Source organism: Phyllosticta citriasiana, assembly GCF_038021145.1.
Source record: "Phyllosticta citriasiana strain CBS 120426 chromosome Unknown IWZ02scaffold_2, whole genome shotgun sequence".
In the NCBI taxonomy this organism is placed as follows: Eukaryota; Fungi; Ascomycota; class Dothideomycetes; order Botryosphaeriales; family Phyllostictaceae; genus Phyllosticta; species Phyllosticta citriasiana.
Window position 1 is genome coordinate 1,409,579 of NW_027117279.1, and position 23,163 is coordinate 1,432,741.

Below are 23,163 nucleotides of genomic sequence, written 5' to 3' on the forward strand. Positions count from 1 at the left end.
TGAGGTTGTTCTCACAAGACAACCCGACATGCATGGACAATGACGAATCGTAGACGCCCCTTCCCCCTTCTTGTTTTTCCTCCTTTTCTCCCTCACGTCTGTTTGCTTTTTCATCCACCCCCTCAATTGATTCCCCGCGTGCATTTTTTCCTTGGACGACCTTTTTCCTTTTCTCTTGCTGGTTTTGCGTGCGTTGCATGTTGGTTGGACTTTGTGGTCCGCAATGGACCATAGAGTGAGGGCATCACGGATGCATGGATGCATGGATGCATGGATGGACTGATTGATTGACGAAGAAGCAAGGTGGAGAGATGACCACTCTCAATAAATACCTCTAGGCTATTACCTATGGATACTTGTAATCACTGCTTTTGCACTTTTGCACGTGTTTGGTCTTATTTTGGGAATCCAGGGCTGGAAAGTGGGTTTTGCTCGTTCTGGAGCAGCATTCATGGTGAGTAGAGCCTTTCTCTCCTCCTATATGCACACGGTTCTCCTTTGTGGTCTGCTTGATTTCTCCTCTCCTGGCTGTGATTTGCAACTTTGTTCCTCCGCGGCTATCCTTTTCAAGCGTCTAACGCTCTGCAGCCCAGCCATTACCCTGCCCACGATCCTCCCAGTCAAACGTCCCAGCCATAGAGCCTCCCATCCTTGTTTCAGCTTCTCCCGCTCCTCGTGAAGTTCTTCCAGCCGCGCGTCAAGTTCCCTCACCCTCTTCTCCACCCCTTTCCGAATTATCCAATCACAACCATTGAATTCTCTACTAGAAAGGAATAGCGAAAAAGGTATAGATTCTCTCTCTCTCTCTCTTCAAAGAGGTTAGAGGACTATAGTTTATATAGCTACTAGACTAGTAGGGTCTTAGACCCTCATCTCTTATAGTCTTTGACTCTAGAGGGACGTTAAACTAAATAAATAAAATAAATTCTCCACCCCCTTCTCCCCAAATTCTGACCCAAATTCCATCCCGTCGCGCAAACTCGACCGCCTTCTGCATCGCATTCGCCACACAGCGGCTTTCGAATTTCCATCCACGTTCTCTCTCTCCGTCAACTTACTTGGCCCCGGTCCTCCTCGTCGAAAATCGGCAGTGAAATTTCTAAGTATCTGCAATCGTGTCCATCAATCATTCCAGCGGACAAAGTCTGACCACTCCCAGCGACAGCCGCGCTCGTCGGCGCCATCATTGCCGCCATTCTTGTCGGTATTGATGTCGTTGGCTGTCGCGTTGGTGCTGCCGTGCAGCTGGCTGCGCGAGCGGCAACGTGGCGAATGCACTGCGAAAAAGGTGGTTTTTTTTCAAGTTGGCTGACATCGTTTTTTTAAGCTGGCCGAAGTCGATCAAAGAGGACGAGCGGTCGGATTGCCCGGGTTGCTGCGCTGAGGGGAGCGAGGAGGTAGAAGAGGTGGTTTGGTTGTTGCGGCAGTTTCTTGCGAGAAGGAGGGATTTCCTTACATACAATCGTACTCTGGACTCGGCGTTGGGTTTCGACAAGAGAGCGAGCGTGCACGAGACTGGTCTGGAAAAGGAAGGACAGCCTATTCGTGAGAGGTGAAGAAGGGAGATGGATGGATGGAATGGGCAAGGAGAGACGGACGGAGGAGGCGGTGGAGAGACATTGTGAGAGGAGCAAACGTGGTAGGGGCTTCGCGTCTGGGGGGGCAGGCGGCGTTGTTGTGAGACAGTTCGAGGGTGAGCGAGTGTCTTGAGTGGGTTCTTGCTTGGGGGATTCCCTGCTGCTCTGTATGTGTAGGTGTGACATTCGCTTGTCTTTTCTGTGCCTCGCCTTTTTCATAGAGGCATGGCCCGCAGCTTGACATTTCCGTATAGCCGAAGTGTGGATTCTTTTGATATGCAAAGGTTCCATTTCCTTACTACCTATAGCGCGCAGTCCATAGTATCTGATGATGAGACGTTGACTTCTATCCACCTTCACCAGGTGATTGTCCCCTTTTCGCACTCACTGTCCACTCCCCCAAAAACTCTCGGTCAACTGTCCAAACCACCCTTTCTGCGACCCTTCAATCCCGTACTTTTTCTTATTATACTTCTTCTCCCGCTCATCAAACGCCTCTTGACCATGACGTCTAATATAGTCCTCGTCGTCCTTCCTCCGCGCCGCTTGAATTATCTCTGTTTCCACATCCTCCATGAATCTTTCTCGCTCTTCGCCATCCGACCACTTGCCCTCTCCGAGCAAGATTCTTGTAGCTTCCTCGCGTTCTTTGCGACACGCGTGTGCCGCGGCTCGACCACCCGAGAGGTATCCTAGCGGCAGTCGGAGATGTGCATCACCCAGCCAATCAACGGGATGAAAGCGTATGAAATCTTTGACCTCCCAGTCACAGCCGGTGCTCTTCTCGTCGCTAGCGTTGTCGCCGCCGTTGCCGTTTTCATCGCCGTCGGCTACGTCTGCAGTGCTGCGGCTACAGTTGCACTCCTTTGCCAAGCCAGCAGCGGCAACGCCCTCGCTCACCTTTTCTTGAGCAGCAGAAGCAGCAGGGGGAGGAGGACGAGACCCCATGAAGCACGTTGTCTCGCACGAGAAGAGCGAAGACGACACGACCGGGTTCGTGCCGTTGCCTTCATTGACATGGACGAGCCTAAGCTGCGTCCCGATCAAGCCGTCGATGACGATCGGGTGCCGAAAGTAGTGGCTGGCGGCCGTGTTGTTCTCTTTGATGATCGGCACAGGGGGTTGACGCGTTGATTTGGAGCAGAGGACTGTGATGACTGCAGCGTAGACTAGGACGACGAAGCAGGCGATGTCAGTTACGACGTCGAGGAGCAGCATGGCTGACGCTTCTTGATTGTTGATACCTGTGTTGGAGTGGTGGAAGTGGAGGACGTGGATGCAGGTTGTAAGAAGTTGCTGTGTGTTATGACACGTGTGTAGAGGGGTTTTTGAGGGATGTGAAATGGAGAGGAATATTCTAAGAAATTTCGGATTCGACCAGAGACAAAAGTAAAGGAGAGGTGAATGAAGACAAAAGATGGCAGTAGAATCAGGTGAATACAATAAGGTGAGACATGTTGGAAAAGGAGAGACAGTGTCACCGCTTCCCGCGCTTTCCTCCGGCCTGGCAAACATTCGCACCAGCAACGGCCTCATATCCAAGATTCCCACACTGCTTCCTCCCTTTGGCGTCTTCCCATGGTTTTCCCATAGCCTTGGTTCTGATCCTGTGGTCCTCCTCTGTCATGTCCGCCACCACCAGCGCCACAGCAAACTCCATCTGGTGCTTGCAGCACTCCCATGCGGGATTGGGAGTGAATATCCAGCCCTCTGGTGCTCCAAGGTACCACTGTGGGCCGTTCCCGAAGTTTTAGTAGACCATGAAGTCGTAGGTGGAATATGGGCATTTGCAACTGCAAGCGGAACACAGAACGGGTTTGATGGCGTGTATGAATTCGTTGGCATAGCGAATGGAAACTGGCAGGAGGTTTGTGGCCGCGTAGATTGCAGCGATGAAGAGAGCGATATTGACCTTGGTTTCGAGTCTCATTTTGAGAGTCGACGATCAATTGGATTTAAGTTTGAGCAAGTGGAGCTGAGAGATTGCGCAAAAGTGGCTAAATGGGAATTTCTCAAGACGTCAAGTAGGAGGGAAAGAGATGCCTGAACTGGTGTGAAGACGGGAAAATGTCCATCCAGATAAGAATGGAGTCTCAGCGGATCACTGAATGGAGAAGAAGCAGAAAGACGGTACAAGAAAGAGAGACCTCATCACAAGAAGTTTTTAGAAATTGATGACCACGGAATAGAGAGGTCAAAGGCGATATAGAGTGGAAGGGTCCATGTTTTTCGGTCGGCGGCGTTGTGGACTGTTTGCTTTCCGGGACAGAGAAGGTGATCGAGACTACAAGCACAGCGTCAGCACAGAGTCCCGTCCGGGGGGATCTCACGAGAAATTTCAGGAGTAGCTTGTCTGAAAATTCTAAGCTCTTGCTGTCATGGCCGGTAGGTTGGTGTTCCTGTTCGGTGCTTCAAGCCTTCTCGACGGATGCTCCTGGTGGATACAAATACTCGACCGACCATGCTAGCTAGCAGCGGTGTCAGGTCAGATGAGGACAGGTCAGCCCAGCTCAGCCCTGCAGGTGTTCCAGTAACCCAACACGGCGATGCATTCAAGTACGACGAGGACAGCTTGTGTGTTGCCTCTCGCAGCCAGCCAGCAGCACCCGTGGAGCGGCCATGACTAAACTGCACGGGGGGCCGAGGGCATTGCAGGCGATGGTTCGGAGTCCGACACACGAACTACAGCTGACAGCCCAGTACCGCTCAGCTCAGCATGGGAATGCAGGGCACGCCTGGCTAAGCACCGCCGCTAGGCTGCTTGCTACTTAAGACGTCGCCGGCCATGGACCTCTGTGTCCAATTTCTACCTTGATGCAATGCTCGCTGGCCTGATCATCTTTGTCGGACACTCGGCTGCGACAGCGACTGAAAGACAACAATTGCAGCTTTTGCTTTGGGTCCAAGCTATTTGAGCGTTCCATCTTCCAATCTTTCAGCTGCACAGACAGCGTCAACCCGCTGTGCAACCACATTCCAGGATCGGCATACAACCGCTCAGGCACATCGGTTCAAAGACGGACGGCGAATTGCTGCAACACCTTGTCAATCGCTGAGCCAACCATGGGTACCACGGCCACGCCCGACTCGACGCTGCATCTCCCGCGGATACTGTGTCTACACGGTGAGTGGAAGCAACTTGGTCTCTCGAAAGGCGCCGACTTCAAGACCGAATACTCCGACTGCCCGCTTGCGGATCTGGGGTTGGAGACGTGGGGCTTCAGGTCCCCACCGCACGCCCATTGACCTGTTCCCCCGACTTATTCTGTCCCAATCTCTCCCCCGTCGAGACTCGCGGCTTGCATTGTTCGAATTCTGAGACCACTGCTTACAAGGCATGCGCAGGTGGCGGCGTGACGGCCGAAATCTTTCGTCTCCAATCTCGCGCCCTCCTCAACCGCCTCCGCACATCATTCCGGCTCGTCTTCGCCGATGGTCCCTTTCTCTGCTCGGCCGGGCCGGGCATCGTGCCCGTATACGCCGATTTAGGCCCCTACCGCCGCTGGCTGCGCTGGCTGCCGCACGAACACGCCGAGGTTGATGCAGGCACCGCCGTGGAAGAGGTGCGGTACCAGATGGAAGCGGCCATGGCCGAGGACGACCGCTTGGGCGCGGACGGCGCGTGGGTCGGCGTCATGGGCTTCAGCCAGGGCGCCAAGGTTGCGGCGAGCCTGCTATTCGAGTCGCAGCGGCGGCGAGCAATAAAGGAGCTGGGTGGTGGGGATGAAGAAATCCAGGGTTTCGAAGGCGAGGGTGTCAAGACGGTCTTGTGGGAGCAGGACTGGCGCTTTGGCGTCTTGATGGCTGGACGCGCCCCGCTGGTCTCGTTGGCCCCTGGCGCCGAGTGCGAGTGGTTCCAAAATGCCGGCGAGTGCGATGATGGCACCAAGGGACTCGTTGACGTGCCCAGGGAGTGGAAGCTCACGATACCCACACTCCATGTGCACGGTTTGAAGGACAATGGCCTGCACTTGCACAGGCGATTGAGTGAGCGGTATTGCCCCAAGGACCGCAGGATCGTTGTCGAATGGGACGGCGACCACCGCGTCCCAATCAAGAGCAAGGACGTGGAGTTGGTTTGCGAGAATCTGGTAGAGGTGGCGAGGATGGGAGGTGTGGAGCCAGGCGTCGGCATCACCAACAAATAAAGACATGACAAAGAGTTCCGATATCAGTGCTGGTAGAGTTAGTAGGCTCAAAGGAGATATCCATTAGACTTGGCACGTTGAATACTTAGATAGAATCATCTTTAGAAAAATTACCGAGGCTTGAAGAATCAATCTCTCGAGACAGAGCTTGAACGCTTCTACTCCCGTCTTTATTAGATATCTGAATTGCCCAGAGGTCTTGGGCCCAAGATAACTTGAGTACTTTGCTTCCCATTCATTGCATGCTGAAGCTTATGAATGCTCCCTCCCTGATCCCGCACATTCTACGCATGTGCATGGTGACGGGAAGTTGCCTCGATTTTATACGAATAGACAGAAAAGCCGAGCTAGCGCCCAAGCATCTTTCCATCGCCGTTGCCTGGCTTAATCTCAACTGCCGTCTCGCAAGAAGCCACCAGTCACTTTCACATCGCATGGGTGGTTCACAGCTCGAGCACCGAACTCTCTGTCCAAACACTGTGGATAGACAACGCATCTAGCCCGCCGTCAATCAGTTCATTCCTCTTGCAATCCACCGCCGTACCTCTGCCAATGTCAAGTCCATCATTCCGCTTTTGACGCCACGAAAAGGTCTCCACCGAATCCCTAGCATCACCAAGTTTCCCCACCAGCAACGCCGACACTTCAACCCCATCATCCACGCAACTCTGCAAAAGAAAAATAAAACATGCTCTCGGTACATCGTCCACTAACCTCATCCCTCTCTATTCCGCCATCTTTCAGCAAGTCTTCGCGCCCGAGAGTCCCCCAACCCACCGAATCGCTCACAGGCCACTCCTCGGTCAAAACAACATCCCCAGACACCACCACGACCTCTTCGGACGGCCAAAAATAGGCAAAAAGAACTGCGTCGGCCGGGAATCGAACCCGGGGCTCATCGAGGTGTCACAGTGATGATCTTTGGATTATGTTATGACTCACGTCACGCTTAAGTCATGTGCTTGGCAACGATGAATTTTACCACTAAACCACCAACGCTACTGGTTGTGATTGACCCAGACCGTTTGTTTATTCAATCATACCCTGCAAATTGTGTCTGCGTCAGCAAGTAAACCTTGAACAGTTTTCCAACCGAGATCGCCAAAGTGAAAAAGAAGGGCCGGAGAGCGGTCTGGGCGCAGCAATCGGCCAATGAGGTGGAGAAGAGTCGCCGGGTCCCTTTGTTGTCGGGAGGAGAGTCGTAGCAGGATAGCTCGATCGTGGCACAGGACTGCATTTGTCTGTCCGGGTGGCTGAGAGCTGCTTGTGCTAGGCCTAGTGTTAAAATTCGTGGCGCGCACGATAAAAGCAGGAAGGCGGATAGAGAGCGTTTGGCGCTTCAATGGGCACTTGCCGGGCAGTATGCAAGCTGGTACACACCGCAGGTCTCAAGAGCATTCAAAATCCAAGACTTAGACATCAAATTCCGCGTGTGTTGCGAACTCTGCTGTCAAGCTCTGATCTCCCGCCTCCCTACCTTTTTTTTTTCACACAACGACTGGAATGCGTCCATGTCCAGGGCCCATTAAGAAGAACCTCCTGCGGTATTGCCTCTTTGATACTTGCATCATGCTGTGGTTCTGCCAAGTGTTGGTCACCCAACTGTTCCCCGTTCCCCCTTCAAGCTTGAACTTGTGTCTGTTTTCAAATTGGATAATGTACATGTATTGATAGTACTCCTTTTTTCCCTGCTCCTAGCGGAAAGTGAATGCGGCGTTGCAGGCCGGGTTGTTGCACCTGCCCTCGACTCTTCCTTGGTCATAAGTCTGGACCGCCAGAGTCGCCGGCCCCGACAGCCCGTCCCTGAAGGTTATATCGCAGAACCGGACGTGCGGGCAGATGGGCGTCCTGAGGGCTGCCAGTTGGTCCCGCATGCGATCGAGCGGCTGCCAGAGGCGGCTGTCGATGTCTGGCACTATGTACTTGCAGGTGTGGGTGATCTCGTCCCCGGCGCGCGAGAGGATGTGCCCATAACCGTGTCGCTGGCGAAACTCGATGAGGGGACCTGTGGCTTGTTCGGCGCATGGGAGGCAAGCGGTGCCCGGGCCGCCGTCTCTTAAGGCGCGCATCCGGTGGTAACCCAGATTGAGATGCTCGCATAATCGATACACGCGTTGGCGCAGACAGACGCGGTTCCAGGCGTTGTTACAGAGCTGGTCTTGGGGGAACTCCTCCGGAGGATGTACCTCATTACAGAATGCGCAGAATAGCAACGTCGACTCGGGGTTCTCTGCCTCCACGAACCGGCAGACACTGTCCCATCGAAGCCGTATGGCCATCTCTTGGACCCCCCGTAAGCTGTAAAGCGCCAGCGGTAACCTTGAATTCATGTAGCGCATTCTCCAGTGCGATGCACGGTACGCCAGGCTGTCCTCATCATTCAGAAACTTCTCCACGTGGAGCAAAATTTCGGGTGGAATTCTCAGAATCGGCGCGGTTGTTGACGATTCGCTGGACTCCAAAGTTGTTTGGGGCTCCCCAGCCTGGACGGCTTGTGTTGGGGACTCTGTCGATGAAGAGTCTGACTCAGAAGACTCTGACGATTGAGAAAACTCTGACAATTGAGTAGACCCTAACGATTGGGTTTCCTGCGAATCCGTCTCTGTCCGACATAGAATACAGCGAACCGCTTTGGAGATATTTTTGAGGCAACGACTGGTCTTGGCCATCTGCGGAATCGTTCGGTCTTAGCATTGCAATCCGGCAGTCAATGTAGGAGGTACAAGTCATGTAGCCCCAAATACAAGAGCATCGACGGAACACATACCGGGCCATCTGTCGACTGTTGGTCGTTTCGATAAGATTGTTGGTGAGATAGATTGTTGCTTGGTTCTGGTCTTTGGCTACCCATCGATGCCCCTTGTAGCCCAGTGCTTGCTTAGGGCAGGAGCTTTTGGTGCCAAAAGTCCCTCCCGCAAGGTGAAGGTGCCATCTTGGATACGGAAGGTATGCGTTCTTTCGACGAAGCTGGTTTCGTTTTTTCCGAGAAGAACCGCCGGCATTTGTCCCGCTTTTGAGAATCTCCAACAAAACTCTTGGTCTTCCAGGCGGACAGCACAGCTCCTGTGTCTGCAGACCCGAAGCCTTCCTGCACGCATCACAATATGGTGCACGTCGCTGACAGCGACGGGTCAGTGGAAATTCTATGTATTCTTCAAGTCTCTCGTCCGACTCTAAGTACGCCATCGCAATATGTGCCACTGCCTAGAAGGCCCATGCCTTTCATCCAACGCATGTCCGAAGCGCTCTGCTCATCGCCCACCAACATGATGTTTTACCGAAAGAGGGTTTGTACCAAAGTTTATGAAAGCAACGAATGAAGATTGGTGCTAGGGGTCGGATTGACAGAGGAAGCGTCCAAGTTCGACTGCTTCGTCTCATGAGTTGTCGAAACAAGCGGCGCAATCAATCACTCGTCATCATCGCCAACCTCGTCGAGCCCCAACCAATTTGCCCTACACCGAGCCGCCTCCAGCCTGACCGCTCTTTTACCGTCGTCGAGCGCGGCAGTCAGCTTCTTGACGACCTGCCTCCGGAACGGCAGCACAATCTCGCCCCGTAGCTTCTCAGGGACCAAACCCAAGCACTTGAGCGAGACTGCCCTGACGGCTGCGGAGTTGGCTGGCGTTTTGACTTTGGGGCTTCCGTCTGCATTCTTGATAGAAGCGGTCGCCGTGTTGAGCAGCCGCGAAATCAGACTCGATGCGTGCTCCTCCAGCGCGCGAGGGTTGTGGGTCAGCACGGCAGTCAGCGTGTCGATGGTTGCGTACTTGACATCTTCGACGGCATCCGTAAGATCCAGAGATTGAAGTAGAAGAGGGTTGAGGTTTGGCAGTTCTGATTCGATAATCTCATAGGGTACCCACCGCACAATTCCCGAAAGTGCAATGAGGTAATTTGTCTTTTTCGAAGGATCGGCAGATTTGAAGGACGTAGCAATTGCTGGAACCAAAAGGTTGAAAGTCTTTTGCTTGTGCAGTCCAGAGATGGTGCAATGGTTTGCTTTCGAGAGCATGTCGTCGGGAGCGAGAAGAGAAGCAAAGCCGCGTGCGACAGTCAGTCCATGCTTTGAGTCGACGAGCGAAGTCAGCAGCGAGGGCATGACTGTGCTAAGCATGGGTGCGTTGCGCACTGCAAGACCTTTGATGATAGAGAAGAGGATGCGGATGTTGGCGTTGGAGAGCTTTCCAGGGGAGACAAGGTTGGTTGGGTCGTAGAGGATCTCGCCAATCGTAGTTTTGAGATCCGGAGTCTTGATGAATTTGTTCACCACAAGAGCGATTTGTGAACCTGTTGCGAGGCGTACGCGCAGCGAAACATCTTCCAGTGCCGCCATCGACATGAGAGCTGAGAGAAGATCCTTTGGCTCCGCGGGTGGCGGCACGTCCTTTCGTATTGCCGCCAGAATGTGCGTCGAAACAATCAGTTTCCGCCGCTGCTCCGCAGATGCATCGATCTTGAAGGGCGGGACTTGTGCCAGAGTCTGCCCAGTTCGAAGAGTATAGACTTCAGGGACAACTTGAGACTTTTGGAATTCAGAAGTTTGTTCCCGCAAAATCTTGTTCAAGAGGCGGCCCATGATATCCAAGGCGATCTCATCGTCGAATGGGGAAGAACCGGGGACTTGGATCTGGGCCAGGAGGGGTACGATGATGTCGTCAAAGTACGGACAATGATCATCAGTGCCCTGAAGCTTGGCAGCACCCTGAGAAAAGGTGTAAAGTAAGGCAGACAAGAGCGCAAGGATGTACTGTTTTGACGAGCCCTGGTGAACAGCACTGTTTATCTTGTTCTTGAGCCTGAGGACGACGGTAGAAAAGATATGTTTTTCGCTGGAAAACTTGGCAAAAGCCTCAAGGACAGGCACATACGCATCCGAGCCTTCTGTGTCCTTGTCTGGTAGCTCGGCCATGAATGCTGGGAAGGCCTTGTCGATGACTAGCTGCGGCTTTTGATGTGCGATCTCCACAAGGCCTGTAATGGCTGCAGATTTGACATCGTCCTTTCCGTACGACTCTTCGGAAATGACGACATCGTGGAAGAGAGTAACCACCTTCGTAATTTCATCGTCGTCCAAGACAAGTCGGGCTTTGGAGAGTTGCAACAGGCCGTCAAGTGCTGCTAAACGGAAAGAGACCTCCTTGACAGAAGCGGTCGCAAGACCGTTGCTCATGACCTCCAGAGCTTGATCTCTGAACTTTAGCAGCGCAGTGTCGGGCGTGCGTGCTCCTGCATGGATGACATTGCTGTCTACAAGTCGCCACTGCCCGTAGACATCGATGTCGGCTCGGATCAACTGGACAAGCACCTCAATGAGGCCTCTTCTCTTGGCCATATTGTCCGCTGTTTGGTAGAGCGTGAACAGGGTCGGCATCACTGCACTCAGCACAGCGTCTTCTACGAGTGGTGACACTTTAGCGATCGCATGGAGGATTCTACCGGCGGATGCCGATTGCTTGGTTGGAGCATCCTCCAGATGCTCGTTGCATTCCTTGGCAATGGGTTTTATGTAGGCGTTGAGCGAACCAGCAGTGTTTTGCGACAGTTGTCTTGCAATCTCTGCAATGGCTTGCAGTGCTTCTTCTGCAAGGTCGTCTTCCTGAGAACTAAGGACTTCAAATTTGAGAGCGTCCCACAGCGTCACAGCATACAGCGACACCGTACGCGGCCCATAATCCCTGATGCAGGCAGTCAGAGTTTGGAGTACGTCTCTCTGGGATGAGTTAGTCGCAGATATGAGTTGGATGTACTATTCTATACCTTGGTATTAACAGAGGTTGAGTCCAGCTTGTCGAGAAGCGCGGGGAAGGAGTACGGAGCGAATTCTGCAGTGGAGGAGATGCATTCTCGCAGACGGTCTTTGAGATGCTGGGCAGTGATGCCATAGGGATCGTCTGGTGGGGGCCTGAACGTGATGGGAAAGTAGTTGAAGACAGCGTCGAAGAGGTCCTATTTGAGTCAGTGTCTGTTGTAGATCGAGGCATGTTGATTCTCACTTGAGCATCGCTTCCTAATGTCCACTCGGTCATGGGGACTTTGAGAATCGAAAAGACGACCATCAGGTTTCGGGGGTCTTTTTCGCCATCAAAGTATGAGATGAAGCGAGACAAGAAGTCGGGAGAGGACTGATGTAGGCTGTGTACGGCTAAAACGATTTAGATGATGTCGCGAGAGAATGTAAGACAGGTTGGTACCTTCTCTATACTTTGCCATGAGCAAGTCTATCAGCTTGATGACGGAGTAACGCTCGCTTTGCGGCTTGAATTGACGCAAAGGATGTGTGCAGTCCACCAAGGTCTTGAGGACTGTCACCACTCTCTCCTTCTCCCATGCCCCACGTTCTTCAAGTGCCACGAGAGCCCTTGCACATGGACTCAAGACTTCTCTATCATCTGCAATGCGGGAGAGAATAAAATCGCACAGCAAATTTCCTGGAACATAATCAATAATCACCACAATGACAACAGCAAAGACTCTTGCAGTGAGACAGATTGTAAAATCGAGCACAACTTACGATGTTGCCTCGTCAGGACCCTTGGAGAGGTAGCCGAGAGGACGTCGGCTAGGTAGGCCATGGCTACAAGCACGAATTATTAATACACAATCAAGTCACAACATGGTCGGAGGCGCACCCTTTGATCGTGTTGGACCGTCATCGCTGTTCAAGTACTCGCCGAGCGACTCTATCAGCTCGAGCAGCTTGAGATTTTTGGACTCAAGGCCTGCAAGCACATGGTCAACATTGGGCATTGACGTCAACAGAGTGGGCGGCTGGCGGGCGCTCACATACGCTCGGCGGACTGAACGGCGATGCGCAGAGCCTCGTTCTTGTTCTTGCCGTGCTCGAACAAGTAGAGCTGGATATCAGACATGGCGATGGCCGGGAGAGAGGGTTGGGCGAATGGTTGCAACTGAAGCTCTCTGGACTGCGCTGCGGCACGACGAGCGAACAAATCTGCCGCTAGGCCGGATGAGGCAAGGCCGCGGCGAGCGATAAGATTAAGATCCAGCCCAGGTCTCGTGCCTGGACCGGGAGAGAAATTTACATTCGGCAGTTGATCGAGCTCCCATCCGCTCCCAGGAACTTTCTACAATGTGAACAAACAACGCGTCCACGGCTGGCCAGCCTCTCGATCCGACCACTCCCTCCTCCATCCGTCCGACGAGAACAACACGACATGGCTGACGCCCCAACCTGCAAAGTCATCTTGGCCGCCGGCATCGCCAAAAAGCTGCTCGCCGAGGTTCAAGAAGGTCTCAAGACGCTCAACAGGCAGCCCTTGCTCGTCGGCTTCCTTGCCAGCTCTGATCCTGCCTCGCGCGTCTACGCCGACTTTACTGGAAAGACGGCGCGTGAAAAGTGAGCTTCTCTGCCACCTTTTCTGCCCTACCCTTCCTTTTGGCGCCCCCGCTGCATCAGAGATTCCGTACCACGCGCCACCAAATCAATCATGCAAAGATCTGACCCACTTTGGTGTCCAGCGGCTTCCAGTACGAGCTCCGTGAGGTTAACCGCGAGGACCTTGAAGATGCCATTCTCCATGCCAATGCCGACTCCAATGTCGACGGCATTATGGTCTACTATCCCATTTTCGGAGCCCGCCAGGACCAATACCTGCAGCAAGTTGTAGACGTGAACAAGGACGTCGAGGGTCTGACGCACAAGTATGTGTCCAACATGTACCGCAACGTGCGCTTCCTCGACGACGCCCAGCAGTGCAAGAGCATCCTGCCCTGCACGCCCCTCGCCGTCGTCAAGATTCTCGAGCACCTCCAGATCTACAACCCCATTTTGCCCTATGGCAACCGCCTTCACGGCCGCACCATTACCGTCATCAACAGGTCCGAGGTCGTCGGAAGACCGCTGGCTGCTTTGCTGGCTAATGATGGCGCCCGCGTCTACTCCAAGGATGTTGACGATGTGCAGCTGTACCACCGAGGTGAGGGTTTGCGGAAGCGCAAGCACGAGGTCGAGGACAAGCCGGGCTGGGGATTTGAAGAAATTCTGCCTCTCAGTGACGTCGTCATCAGCGGCGTCCCAGGCGACAAGTTCAAGGTGCCTGTTCATCTCTTGCGCGAAGGTGCTGTCTGCATCAACTTCTCTAGCGAAAAGGTAAGGATATCTGTGCTTGATATTGTGGACGCAGTGACCCCTGACGACTTCAGAACTTTTCGCCCGAGGTCAAGGAGAAGGCGTCAATCTACGTCCCTGCCATTGGCAAGTGCACCATTGCCGTGCTGCTGCGGAACTTGGTCCGCATGTGCCAGAACAAGGAGATTGAGGCCAAGGTCAAAGAGGCAGCTCCCGCAAACTAAAACGACAAACAGTGAAATGCATCAGAAACGGCGATTTGGGAATAGAAACACGGACCGGGCAAGAGAGCATCAAGTCTCATTTATCCATTGATTCCACTACCTTGAAGGACGGCAATGACGATTGGGGAATCCATATAGACACACATATACCAAAGAACGCCGTGATTTTTGTCCAACCAGTCCTGCGCCTTGCTCCATGCAAGAGATGAACCACAAAATGAAGAATTTTGTACGCGCGGCTATCACAAACGTTCGCGCTTGGGATGCGTGTCGGGCATCATGTCCTCATCCACGTCCTCGTCGTCGTCTTCCTCTTCATCGTAGCTGATTTCGTCTTCGCTGTCCCCGTCAATCATGGTCTCATCCTCTTCGTCGTCCTCGCCGCGCCTCCTCTTCAGACCCTTCATCTTCCTGGTTTGCATCTGGTCGAGGTCCTGCTTGCCGACATGTATGCGGCCGATCTTGTCGCCCATCATGTCCGTTTCAATGTTCTTCTTGGTCTTGGGCTGTTGGCCGTGTTAGTGACAGGTCCAAAGCAGTATACAGTGACATCCACGAATAAACGTACCTCGAGTTGCTTGGGCCTCTTGAGCGCCTCCTTCATCATGCTCTCGTCGGCCTCCCTGACCCTGCCGACTCTGAAATCAATCCTCGGGCCCATCTCCTCCACCTCTACCCTGGGAAGCTTCTGCCCGCTCTTTTTCGTCTTGATCAGATACACGCGCATCTTGATTGCCGGCTTCGCCTGGCCCTCGACCTCTTCGCCAGCCACACTGAAGTGAATCATGTACTGCAAGCCCTCGACATCGACGCTCTGCGCATCGCCGCCCCTGAAGAAGTCTGAAAAGTAGCTCTTGGCCTGGGTGTAGGCGTTCTGGACGGGGCTGTCGAACAGGGAGCCGCTAAAGGCGAGCAGAGGCTTGAGGCCGACGGCGGCCTTTTTGTTCTTGAACTGCTTGAGCTCGCGGAAGCTCTCCGGGTCGACGTACAGCTCGAGGATGTCGAGCACCTTCCAGTTGAAGAAGCGCAGGAACGTCAGCGCGTGCGGCCGCTTCTTGCTGTGGTGCGCAAACACCATGAGCGAGGCGTCGTTCTTCTCGGAAAAGAACTCGAGCGACGAGGCATCTTCGAAAGGGTGGATGCCATTCTTCTTGTTGAACTTAATCGCCAGCGGGTCCTTGAGCGATTTGAGGTCCGTCAAGGCCAGCTGTGCGATTTGGCTGCATGATGTACCGCGCAGGAAGAGGGTCGTTTTGGGGTTTTCGTGGACTTGTGGGGCGCGCTTTTCGAGGGCGCGCTTCGTCTTGACCGACTTGGGTTTGCTACATTGTTCGTGAGCGGAGAAAGAGGCAGTGGGTGGACACAAACTCACATTTCGCGTAGAGGTAACGCCATTTTGGTGATTTGTGGAGCGGTTTTGCTAGTGTTGCGGCTCTGTAGTCTTGCGCGCGGGAACTTTTTGCCCAGTATCTGAGTGGGCCTGAGCTTTCGGCAGAATCACAGGGCGGTGACTGCTTTAGGGAATCTCGTCCATGCACATTTTGAACCTCGTGTGCTCCTTCAACAAAGTAATTTATTGATTCTTGTTCTCTCACGATGCTTCCCGCTATTATGAGTTGATCATTCAGGCCAAATTTGCGTTAGAATCTCACGCATCTAGGCGAGCGAGGTGCCGATGTCATTTCGTTTATTCTATGGTCCAAATGCATAGCAGCCGATCTTAAAGGCATGGCTCCTCTAACATGTTCCGGGCCTAGATTGTATTTCAAGTCTTTCGTTTCGCTCCATCCCGCTTATCTCAATAGGCATAGTACTGGATCTTGGTGGCAAGCGAGTTCGAAATGGGCGGGATTCACTTCAAAATGTTGAAAAGGTTGCTCAATTATTTCCACAGCGACATTTTTTGTGCAAATGGATCGATTACCGCATGATCCAATCGCTTCGCCAATTCAACTTAATGGCATATCGACTGTTCGCAATGATGAATTGCATCCAGCGTTATGTCAGCAGATGACGTGACAATAGCCAAGGGTCGTGCGGTGGAACTTCGAAGAGGGATTTTGGTTGCCGCCGGTACGTGGAGGGGCATCCATCTGATCTAAGCGCAGCGAGGAAGCGAAGGGCCGGAGGTCCTGAGCGACGAGTGGAGTGTCTCTATTAGAAAAGTTTCCAGACGCAGAATGCTCTGATTGGTGGATTTAAAGGCGGAAAGAATCTAATTGGTAGAAAGTTTCTGTAACCGAAGTTCACCCGCCTATATACGAGACCTCCCTACCTTAGCTTAGTGCCTTAGGAAAACTTAGTACCTTAGGAAAACGTAATGCCTTAGGCACTCGATTCTACTATGCTACTATAAATACTACTATAAGTACTGCTGTAAGTACTACTATAAATACTGCTATAAATACTGCTGCGAGTACTGTTGCGATTACTGCTGCAAATACTGCTATAAATACTGCTACGAATACTGCTGTAAATACTGCTGCAAGTACTACTGCAAATACTACTGCAAATACTGCTGCGAGTACTGCTGCGAGTACTACTGCAAATACTGCTGTAAATACTGCTGCGAGTACTGCTACAAATACTGCTGCGAACACTGCTGTTAAATACTGCTGCGAATACTGCTGCAAATACTACTGTAAATACGTGTTGGAGGCTCCCACTCTCCTCGCTGCGCTGGGTGCCCTAAAGGGAGGGTAGGCACGAGTAGTGGCCCGAGCTTTCATACTATTTTATCGCAACCTCGCTGGCGTCACCGCCAACACTTCCAACTCCCCCACGGATTACGCAACGACTGGAATTACTCGAAATCGCTCCCAAACCCTCCGTTGTCGCAAGCTCAGGAAATCCTACACTCTCACAACATCTACAGCTGCTGGTCAACACTCAACAGACCACATGGCGACAGTAACAGAAATCGCGACCGACGCCGACTTCGCGCAATTCAAGTCTGCCTTTCCTCAGAATGCGCTTCTGGTCACCTACTTCCACGCGCCTTGGGCTGCGCCTTGCAAGCAGATGACCATGGTGCTCGAGGCGCTCGCGAGCACCTATCCGGCCGACAACTCCATCGGTTTCGTATCCATAAATGCTGAAGAGCTGCCCGAAGTGTCCGAAATGTACGATGTGACGGCAGTCCCGTACATTGTTTTGCAGAAGGACGGACAAGTGGTTGAGACCTTGTCGGGTAGCGACGCATCCAAAGTGCGCGCAGCAGTCGAGAAGTACGCTGGCAAAGGTGGCAACCCCGAGAAACTTGGTCTGCCACCCCCGCAAACCGTCACCAAGCAAGCGCAAGAGCCTCCAACTCCTTCAGCGAACGGAAGCCTTGCCGGCTACGCTCCCAGCGCTCAGGACCCCTCGACCGCGCCCGAAAGCACATCTGCACAAACGAGCAAGGAGGAGCTGTTTGAGAGATTGGGAGGCTTGGTCAAGGCTGCGCCGGTCATGCTCTTCATGAAAGGCACTCCCAGCTCACCTCAGTGCGGTTTCAGCAGGCAGCTGGTGGGTATCCTCCGCGAAAAGGGCGTACGCTATGGTTTCTTCAACATCCTGGCCGACGACGACGTCAGACAGGGTCTGAAGGAGTATGCCGAATGGCCCACCTTCCCGCAGCTGTGGGTGGGCGGCGAGCTTGTTGGTGGTCTTGACATTGTAAGTGGCCTGTGCTTGGCTTGCTCCCGTCCTGACCATGAGGACCACGTGCTGACGAGACGTACGCTAGGTGCGCGAGGAGTTCGAAAACGACCCCGAATTCTTGAACGAATACACTGTCGGAGGACGCCCTGCCTCCTAATGCCTGTCCCGCGTCCACGGTCTATGTGGCGCGCAGAATAGGGAACAAAAGAACAAAATCATAAGAATTTCATTTTGAACGGCACTAGAGCGCTGTAGCGACAGATACCACATCTTATAAACGACAATATACCATCATGGTTCGCCAAGCCTCGGTCTGTTAATTGTCTGGTGCAGGCGGCAAAAGCCAGGAAACTTATCATCGGTGGAGAACCCAAAAATGTGGCAGGCCAAGACTCAAAACTTGACATCCAACCTTGAAACAGGCACGGGTCTCGCCAGCCGATTGTCTTTGAATCAATGTCTTGCAAGTGCCGCTGTCAAATCCTTTGCCCACCTGCAGTCAAGGCGGGTATCTGACGGACAAGACTACCGTGCAGCCATGTTGCAATCAACAAGGCGGAGTTCCGATGATCCGTAGGCCTACGTGTTCCATGCGCCGAGCCGTGGGAAATTTCGCCGAATTTGCCTGCGAAGAACGAAAGACTGACGTCCGGCTGACCGAGTCTTGATAGGTTCTCAGCACGGTTGCACAGCGTCTACTGCGACGCTGAGATGCTGACTATTCTTGGCCGGCTGATGCGATCCGTAGTGTCCGGAAATTGTTGCGGTCACTCAAGGGCCTTTATGTGATACTTTACCTGGCCTCATCAACGAACATTCGCCGGTTGTGTGTCCATTTTGCACTGCATCCCAGGCCGCGTGGAACGGCGGGTTGCAGGAACTGATAGCGCAAGCCACGCTCTGGGACAGCAGCGCATCATGCGACAGCGAGGCCAAGAGCACCAAGGCTGTGGAGATTGGACGCGACAGCGCCCGGGCTCAACGGCAGGAAGGCGAGAGAGCCATGGCGGCATACGCGTCCTTGGAGGCTGGATAGGCGCCACGCCGAGGGCGGAAGGAAGAGAAAACAATGGAAAACATTGTTTGCTGCCGACGGGACAGGCGCATAAACAAGACTGACATCATGTTTACAAACAGGGCGAGGCAGAGGCAACGGTTGTTCTACTTTCTGGGGTTCAGGTCGAGGGTGAGGCGTGGAGGGATAAACATCGCCCTGGAACTGTCCGGGACCAACAGCGCCACGTGATGCAAGCCGGGGAATGGATTTCCTTTACTCTCTGGCGCTTGGGGAGGCGCCTAGCTGGACACGGTTCTAGAGCGGCGCATCGCATATTTTTTCGCGCCGTAAGCAAAGACCGGCTGGGAGACCGTCCGGGGTCGGCTAGAGGGCCCGAGTGAAGGGCGAAGGCTCGCACCTGGTTCCTGAAACTCGCCATCACGGCGAAGCATCACCTTCCTGTCCATTGGCCCCCTTGACCGTTGCACAGCCCAAATCAACCACCGCTCCATCCTGTACGGCAGCAATCTCTGCGGGCGCATCCGCTGGCCGTCTCGGCAACCAATCATTCGTGCGTCTAGCGGCAAGGCTGCGCGGCATGGTTTGTGGCTCTCCTGCCAGTGCCTTTGTTGACAACTCCATGGCAGCTTTTGACAGCCCTTCGACGTCTCTGGAGATCTGTGCCAGGGTATGTACTGGCCGAGTGTTTCAATGAGCCGGCCGAACCTGGACGCTTTTGGTCTCTTGCTGTTGCGAATGCACAACATGATCCAGTCGGACGTGCTGTGGGTTTCGACCTTGGAGCCCCTGCACTCAACTCGGCGTCATGGCGCACGTCTCTGCTCTCCGTGCATGTAAAATGCGCCTAGTCTCCCCATAGTTTTCTCTCCTCTGACTCGCCGGCCCTGGATTTCCTACTTTTTCCGCTACTCTGCAACTCTGATCGTCTTTCCCTTCTTTAAGTAAATAACCTAATATCTCCTTCTCTTCTCTCTATATCGACCTTCCTCCGTGCCGGCACGTATCACCGTCATTGCAATCCTCCAAACCTTCCTTTCCCCTTGGAAGAAGCGGAAGCCTCCGTCCTTCCGGCCCCTTGACGTGCAATGTGAGTTCCGCCTTTTGAGTCTAGTCCTTAGTCATCCCGAAGCAAACAGCTTCCCCATCCTCTTTTTCGGACATGTTCGGCCGTGGAAGCGGTTGTTGGACCATCTCATCCTCGTACCTGCTCCTCCTCAAATAGTCTGTCTCAGACCACTGCCTGGCCCGAAATCAAACACCTTAGCCGCTGTGGTACATCAAGATGTCTTGACCCTTCCAAGCATCAGCAGACTACTTCCACTGCTTTGAGAGGTTCCGTGTTTGAACAGCCACGGCCGGACATCGCTGCCGGTGTCCTACCACAAGATTTGCTAAGGTACTAAGTTTCTCTCTTTAGAGCACTCGTTGATTTTCTGTCCTTACATCCATCCCTCCTTGATCAAGTTTACTTGGTGTACAATCTCTCCAAACACTCACAAGACCGCAAATCCGAATTACATCTGTCAGGATGAAGACCTCTGCCGCCTCCGTCGCTCTCTTTTCTCTCTACTTCGGATCCGCCGTTGCAACGCCGCTTTTCGGACTCCCTGACCCGCCCTTTTTCACCAACAGACCAGGATTCCCCTTGTTTAGTTCAAAAAATGTTAGCCCGCAAGCAGCTACACCTCTGGCGGTTGGAACGCCAGTCGCAACGCCAGTTTCCACGACGGTTGTGACGTCCCTGGCCAACCTTGACAACGTTTCTACCCATAAGTCCGGCGGCGAACAGTACATTGTACTTTTCAACGCATCCCATCCCACCACCCCGGACATCGAGGAGGTATTACAACGCTTAGAACTCAACCCAAGTCATTCTGATGTCCATCACATCTACAATAATTCGGCTTTCCGTGGATTCAGCGCTTCCATGAAGTCCCACTGTATCGATGCTTTGAACGGCATGGTGGACGTATCCCACGTCGAAAAGAGTGTTTCCATCAAATCCCTGGCTGTCACGCAAAGATCTGGTGCTCCGTGGGGTCTGGAGCGTATTTCCAGCGGTTCAACCATCTCTGGCGACTCAAAGGCCACTAATTTCACGTACACCTACGAGTACCCTGATTTGGGCGCGGGTGTCGACATTTACGTTGTCGATACGGGCGTCAATGTTGACCACATCGTCTTTGACTCGCGCGCCAGGAATGGATGGACCGCTTTCCCTAGTGGTGGACCTGTTAATGGTGGCTGGACCGACGCCTCTGGAGACTACACGGACGGCGCCGGCCACGGAACTCACGTCTCAGGAACCTCTGCCGGAGAAGTCTTTGGTGTCGCTTCTGGAGCCAACATCATTGCCGTTCGTGTCCTTGATGCCAATGGAGGCGGTTCGTCCAACAACACTATTGCCGGAATCGACTGGGTTGTCCAGCAACACGAAAAGCGCAAGACCGAGCCGAACTTCGTTGGCAGCATCCTCAGCATGTCATTTGGCACGGATGAGGTTGTGACTACGCTTTCTGAAGCCATCCGAGCCGCCACTGCAGCTGGAATCCACGCTTCCGTTGGTAAGGTTCCCTCAAGACTTCACCGGATTTGATTTGACCATACTAACGGAAACCAGCATCAGGAAATAAGGGAAAAGATGCTTGTGACTTTTCGCCTTCCAACGTCGGCGGAACGGCTGGCGACGCTGTGGTTGTTGGCGCAATCGGCATTAGTGATTCCATTTCGTCGTTCAGCAACACGGGCAAGTGCGTCGACCTCTACGCTCCCGGCGAAAACGTCCTCTCCTCGTACATCGGCAGCGACAACACGATCCAGTACCTCAGCGGCACCAGCATGGCGTGTCCCCACGTGACGGGTGTCATGGCCTACCTGATGGCGCACAACGTGACGCTCGGACAGAACCCGCAGGCCATGAAGGAGCTGCTCAAGACGACGGCGCTTTCGGATCTCGTCAGCGGCACCGCGTCCACGGCCGCCAGCAGCACCATCTTGCTCAACAACGGCGTTACGAGCGCGCTTCAGAAGAGAGCAAACGCTGCTGCCAACCAGGCCAAGGGTTCGGGCCTGAGCTTTTCGCTGAGCGATGAGGAGACCAAGACGTGGTGGTAATCAAGCAAGCGAGAGCGGAATAAGTGGTGGTTGAAACATTTTTTCCCAATTTTCATTAGCGCCATCCGGCTGGTTTTTTGTCAATCGTCGAGCTTGTACCTGTGTATCCAAATCTGTGCAGTAGCTACTAGAGATGCCTCCATGTTCCGTCTTTCCGGCGTAACCTAAGTCTTGAATGTAGAGCAAAAAAAGCTTCATCACACTCCAATCTGCCTCCGTCCAGTCACTTACAAAGCCCTTGATCAACTCCCACACCACGTCCAGTATCGACGCGGGCAAAAGGCAGGACAGGTCCGGCTGCTCCTTGGGCGCATCAAACAGCGCGCACGAGGAGACGTCGCTATGGTGCAAGGAAGACGGGCCTAAATTTTAAGCATGCACGTTAGGCTTTCCCTGGGGGACCTTGTGCTTGTCAGAGGTGATCATCCCAGCCGAGCAGCCAGCCACTGCGCTGGATCCGAAACGTCATCCTTCAATCGCGACTGTCAGACTGCCTTTTGCCTTCTCACTGCGCGAGAAATACGCTTGAAAAGTTGTAAGGTTGGAGGCGGGGTGGGGTGCCGGAGCTCTAGAAATTTTTAGTCGTTTTTGGGCCATTGTTGCAAAGGTCTTGGGAGAATTGCTTTGGAGGACTGGTTGCTAGTGCGAGATTGGTCTTGGATTATTATTATTATTTATTTTTTTTTAAAGCTGGGATTCCATTAGACAGGACGTTTGCCGAAGGTTACCCCCTTCCCCACGCAATGACTCGTAGCTGTTTGGTGTTGCACCCAGTCGCCTTTCTATCCGCACAGACAGAACATGCGATGCGCAACCACGGGCGGGCAAGCGACATGAGGAACGAATGCACTTGGACAGTGGACACGGTCGAATCGATACACGTTCCAAGACGCTACTCTTTCCCTCGACTCCTGTTTACCAGCAATGCAATTCATTAGCAACGATCGACCGAACAAACGAGAAACAGAAACAGACAAGAGCCGGAACCACACAGCAGACCGACTCTCCCACATCCTCAAACACTCCGCTTCGCCTCCTGCAACACGCTTCTCCACCCTTCCAACACATACATAACCGCCCATCCCCACTCCACCGCTGGTCGTCCTTCTTGGCTCCCCGCTCCCACCTTCCCGCCAAGCTGTCACGCTGCTGTCAACACGCTGTCAACACGCTGCCGAGCGTACATGCACTGCCGTCGCACCCGGACTGATGCCGTTGCCGCTTGCGCTCGCCCCAATGCAGAGTGTCGTTGACAAATCACGGCGGCGGCTGCTCTGCTGAATGCTGCCATTCGATGTGTCGTGACGGGTCCTTGACGACCAATAGGACGGACAGTTATATCGTGTAC

General features: G+C 53.4%; 10 protein-coding genes and 1 non-coding gene across 11 annotated transcripts; 6 read left to right on the forward strand and 5 right to left on the reverse strand.

The window, feature by feature from the left end:
- The first annotated feature begins 358 nt into the window (after nucleotides 1–358).
- Nucleotides 359–785, forward strand: IWZ02DRAFT_133653 (uncharacterized protein). Its single transcript, XM_066761650.1, has one exon. The coding sequence runs from the start codon at nucleotides 452–454 to the stop codon at nucleotides 677–679; it is 228 nt and encodes a 75-aa protein (XP_066626220.1). The 5' UTR covers nucleotides 359–451; the 3' UTR covers nucleotides 680–785.
- Nucleotides 786–1,122: 337 nt separating this feature from the next.
- On the reverse strand, nucleotides 1,123–2,795 carry IWZ02DRAFT_487513 (uncharacterized protein; the record flags this gene model as incomplete). The annotated part of the gene is made up of 2 exons (XM_066769376.1): nucleotides 1,123–1,249; nucleotides 2,035–2,795. The coding sequence occupies 2 exons, from the start codon at nucleotides 2,793–2,795 to the stop codon at nucleotides 1,123–1,125; spliced, it is 888 nt and encodes a 295-aa protein (XP_066626221.1).
- A 199-nt stretch (nucleotides 2,796–2,994) lies between these two features.
- Nucleotides 2,995–3,624, forward strand: IWZ02DRAFT_430066 (uncharacterized protein; the record flags this gene model as incomplete). The annotated part of the gene is made up of 1 exon (XM_066766028.1): nucleotides 2,995–3,624. The coding sequence occupies one exon, from the start codon at nucleotides 2,995–2,997 to the stop codon at nucleotides 3,622–3,624; it is 630 nt and encodes a 209-aa protein (XP_066626222.1).
- A 623-nt stretch (nucleotides 3,625–4,247) lies between these two features.
- IWZ02DRAFT_133678 (citrinin biosynthesis oxidoreductase-like protein CtnB) lies at nucleotides 4,248–5,768 on the forward strand. The gene is made up of 2 exons (XM_066761651.1): nucleotides 4,248–4,701; nucleotides 4,923–5,768. Exons 1-2 carry the CDS (start codon nucleotides 4,641–4,643, stop codon nucleotides 5,723–5,725), a joined length of 864 nt encoding a protein of 287 aa, XP_066626223.1. The 5' UTR covers nucleotides 4,248–4,640; the 3' UTR covers nucleotides 5,726–5,768.
- An 824-nt stretch (nucleotides 5,769–6,592) lies between these two features.
- Nucleotides 6,593–6,724, reverse strand: IWZ02DRAFT_t22. The gene has a single exon. It is a non-coding gene; the product is annotated as a tRNA-Gly (tRNA).
- Nucleotides 6,725–7,230: 506 nt separating this feature from the next.
- Nucleotides 7,231–8,855, reverse strand: IWZ02DRAFT_442342 (uncharacterized protein). The gene is made up of 2 exons (XM_066766957.1): nucleotides 8,493–8,855; nucleotides 7,231–8,394 (listed from the first exon to the last, which is right to left on the reverse strand). The coding sequence occupies exons 1-2, from the start codon at nucleotides 8,574–8,576 to the stop codon at nucleotides 7,420–7,422; spliced, it is 1,059 nt and encodes a 352-aa protein (XP_066626224.1). The 5' UTR covers nucleotides 8,577–8,855; the 3' UTR covers nucleotides 7,231–7,419.
- Nucleotides 8,856–12,634, reverse strand: IWZ02DRAFT_442345 (MMS19 nucleotide excision repair protein-like protein). Its single transcript, XM_066766958.1, has 7 exons — nucleotides 12,516–12,634; nucleotides 12,358–12,447; nucleotides 12,240–12,302; nucleotides 11,920–12,156; nucleotides 11,722–11,870; nucleotides 11,486–11,674; nucleotides 8,856–11,438 (listed from the first exon to the last, which is right to left on the reverse strand). The coding sequence occupies exons 1-7, from the start codon at nucleotides 12,595–12,597 to the stop codon at nucleotides 9,135–9,137; spliced, it is 3,114 nt and encodes a 1,037-aa protein (XP_066626225.1). The 5' UTR covers nucleotides 12,598–12,634; the 3' UTR covers nucleotides 8,856–9,134.
- A 130-nt stretch (nucleotides 12,635–12,764) lies between these two features.
- IWZ02DRAFT_133725 (uncharacterized protein) lies at nucleotides 12,765–14,277 on the forward strand. Its single transcript, XM_066761652.1, has 3 exons — nucleotides 12,765–13,085; nucleotides 13,208–13,838; nucleotides 13,892–14,277. Exons 1-3 carry the CDS (start codon nucleotides 12,904–12,906, stop codon nucleotides 14,039–14,041), a joined length of 963 nt encoding a protein of 320 aa, XP_066626226.1. The 5' UTR covers nucleotides 12,765–12,903; the 3' UTR covers nucleotides 14,042–14,277.
- Nucleotides 14,278–14,283: 6 nt separating this feature from the next.
- Nucleotides 14,284–15,436, reverse strand: IWZ02DRAFT_467602 (Brix domain-containing protein-like protein; the record flags this gene model as incomplete). The annotated part of the gene is made up of 3 exons (XM_066768570.1): nucleotides 14,284–14,547; nucleotides 14,610–15,363; nucleotides 15,414–15,436. The coding sequence occupies 3 exons, from the start codon at nucleotides 15,434–15,436 to the stop codon at nucleotides 14,284–14,286; spliced, it is 1,041 nt and encodes a 346-aa protein (XP_066626227.1).
- Nucleotides 15,437–16,695: 1,259 nt separating this feature from the next.
- IWZ02DRAFT_133764 (thioredoxin-like protein) lies at nucleotides 16,696–17,950 on the forward strand. The gene is made up of 2 exons (XM_066761653.1): nucleotides 16,696–17,698; nucleotides 17,769–17,950. Exons 1-2 carry the CDS (start codon nucleotides 16,943–16,945, stop codon nucleotides 17,838–17,840), a joined length of 828 nt encoding a protein of 275 aa, XP_066626228.1. The 5' UTR covers nucleotides 16,696–16,942; the 3' UTR covers nucleotides 17,841–17,950.
- Nucleotides 17,951–20,229: 2,279 nt separating this feature from the next.
- On the forward strand, nucleotides 20,230–21,815 carry IWZ02DRAFT_467604 (subtilisin-like protease; the record flags this gene model as incomplete). Its single annotated transcript, XM_066768571.1, has 3 exons — nucleotides 20,230–20,353; nucleotides 20,420–21,265; nucleotides 21,322–21,815. The coding sequence occupies 3 exons, from the start codon at nucleotides 20,230–20,232 to the stop codon at nucleotides 21,813–21,815; spliced, it is 1,464 nt and encodes a 487-aa protein (XP_066626229.1).
- Nucleotides 21,816–23,163: the final 1,348 nt, after the last annotated feature.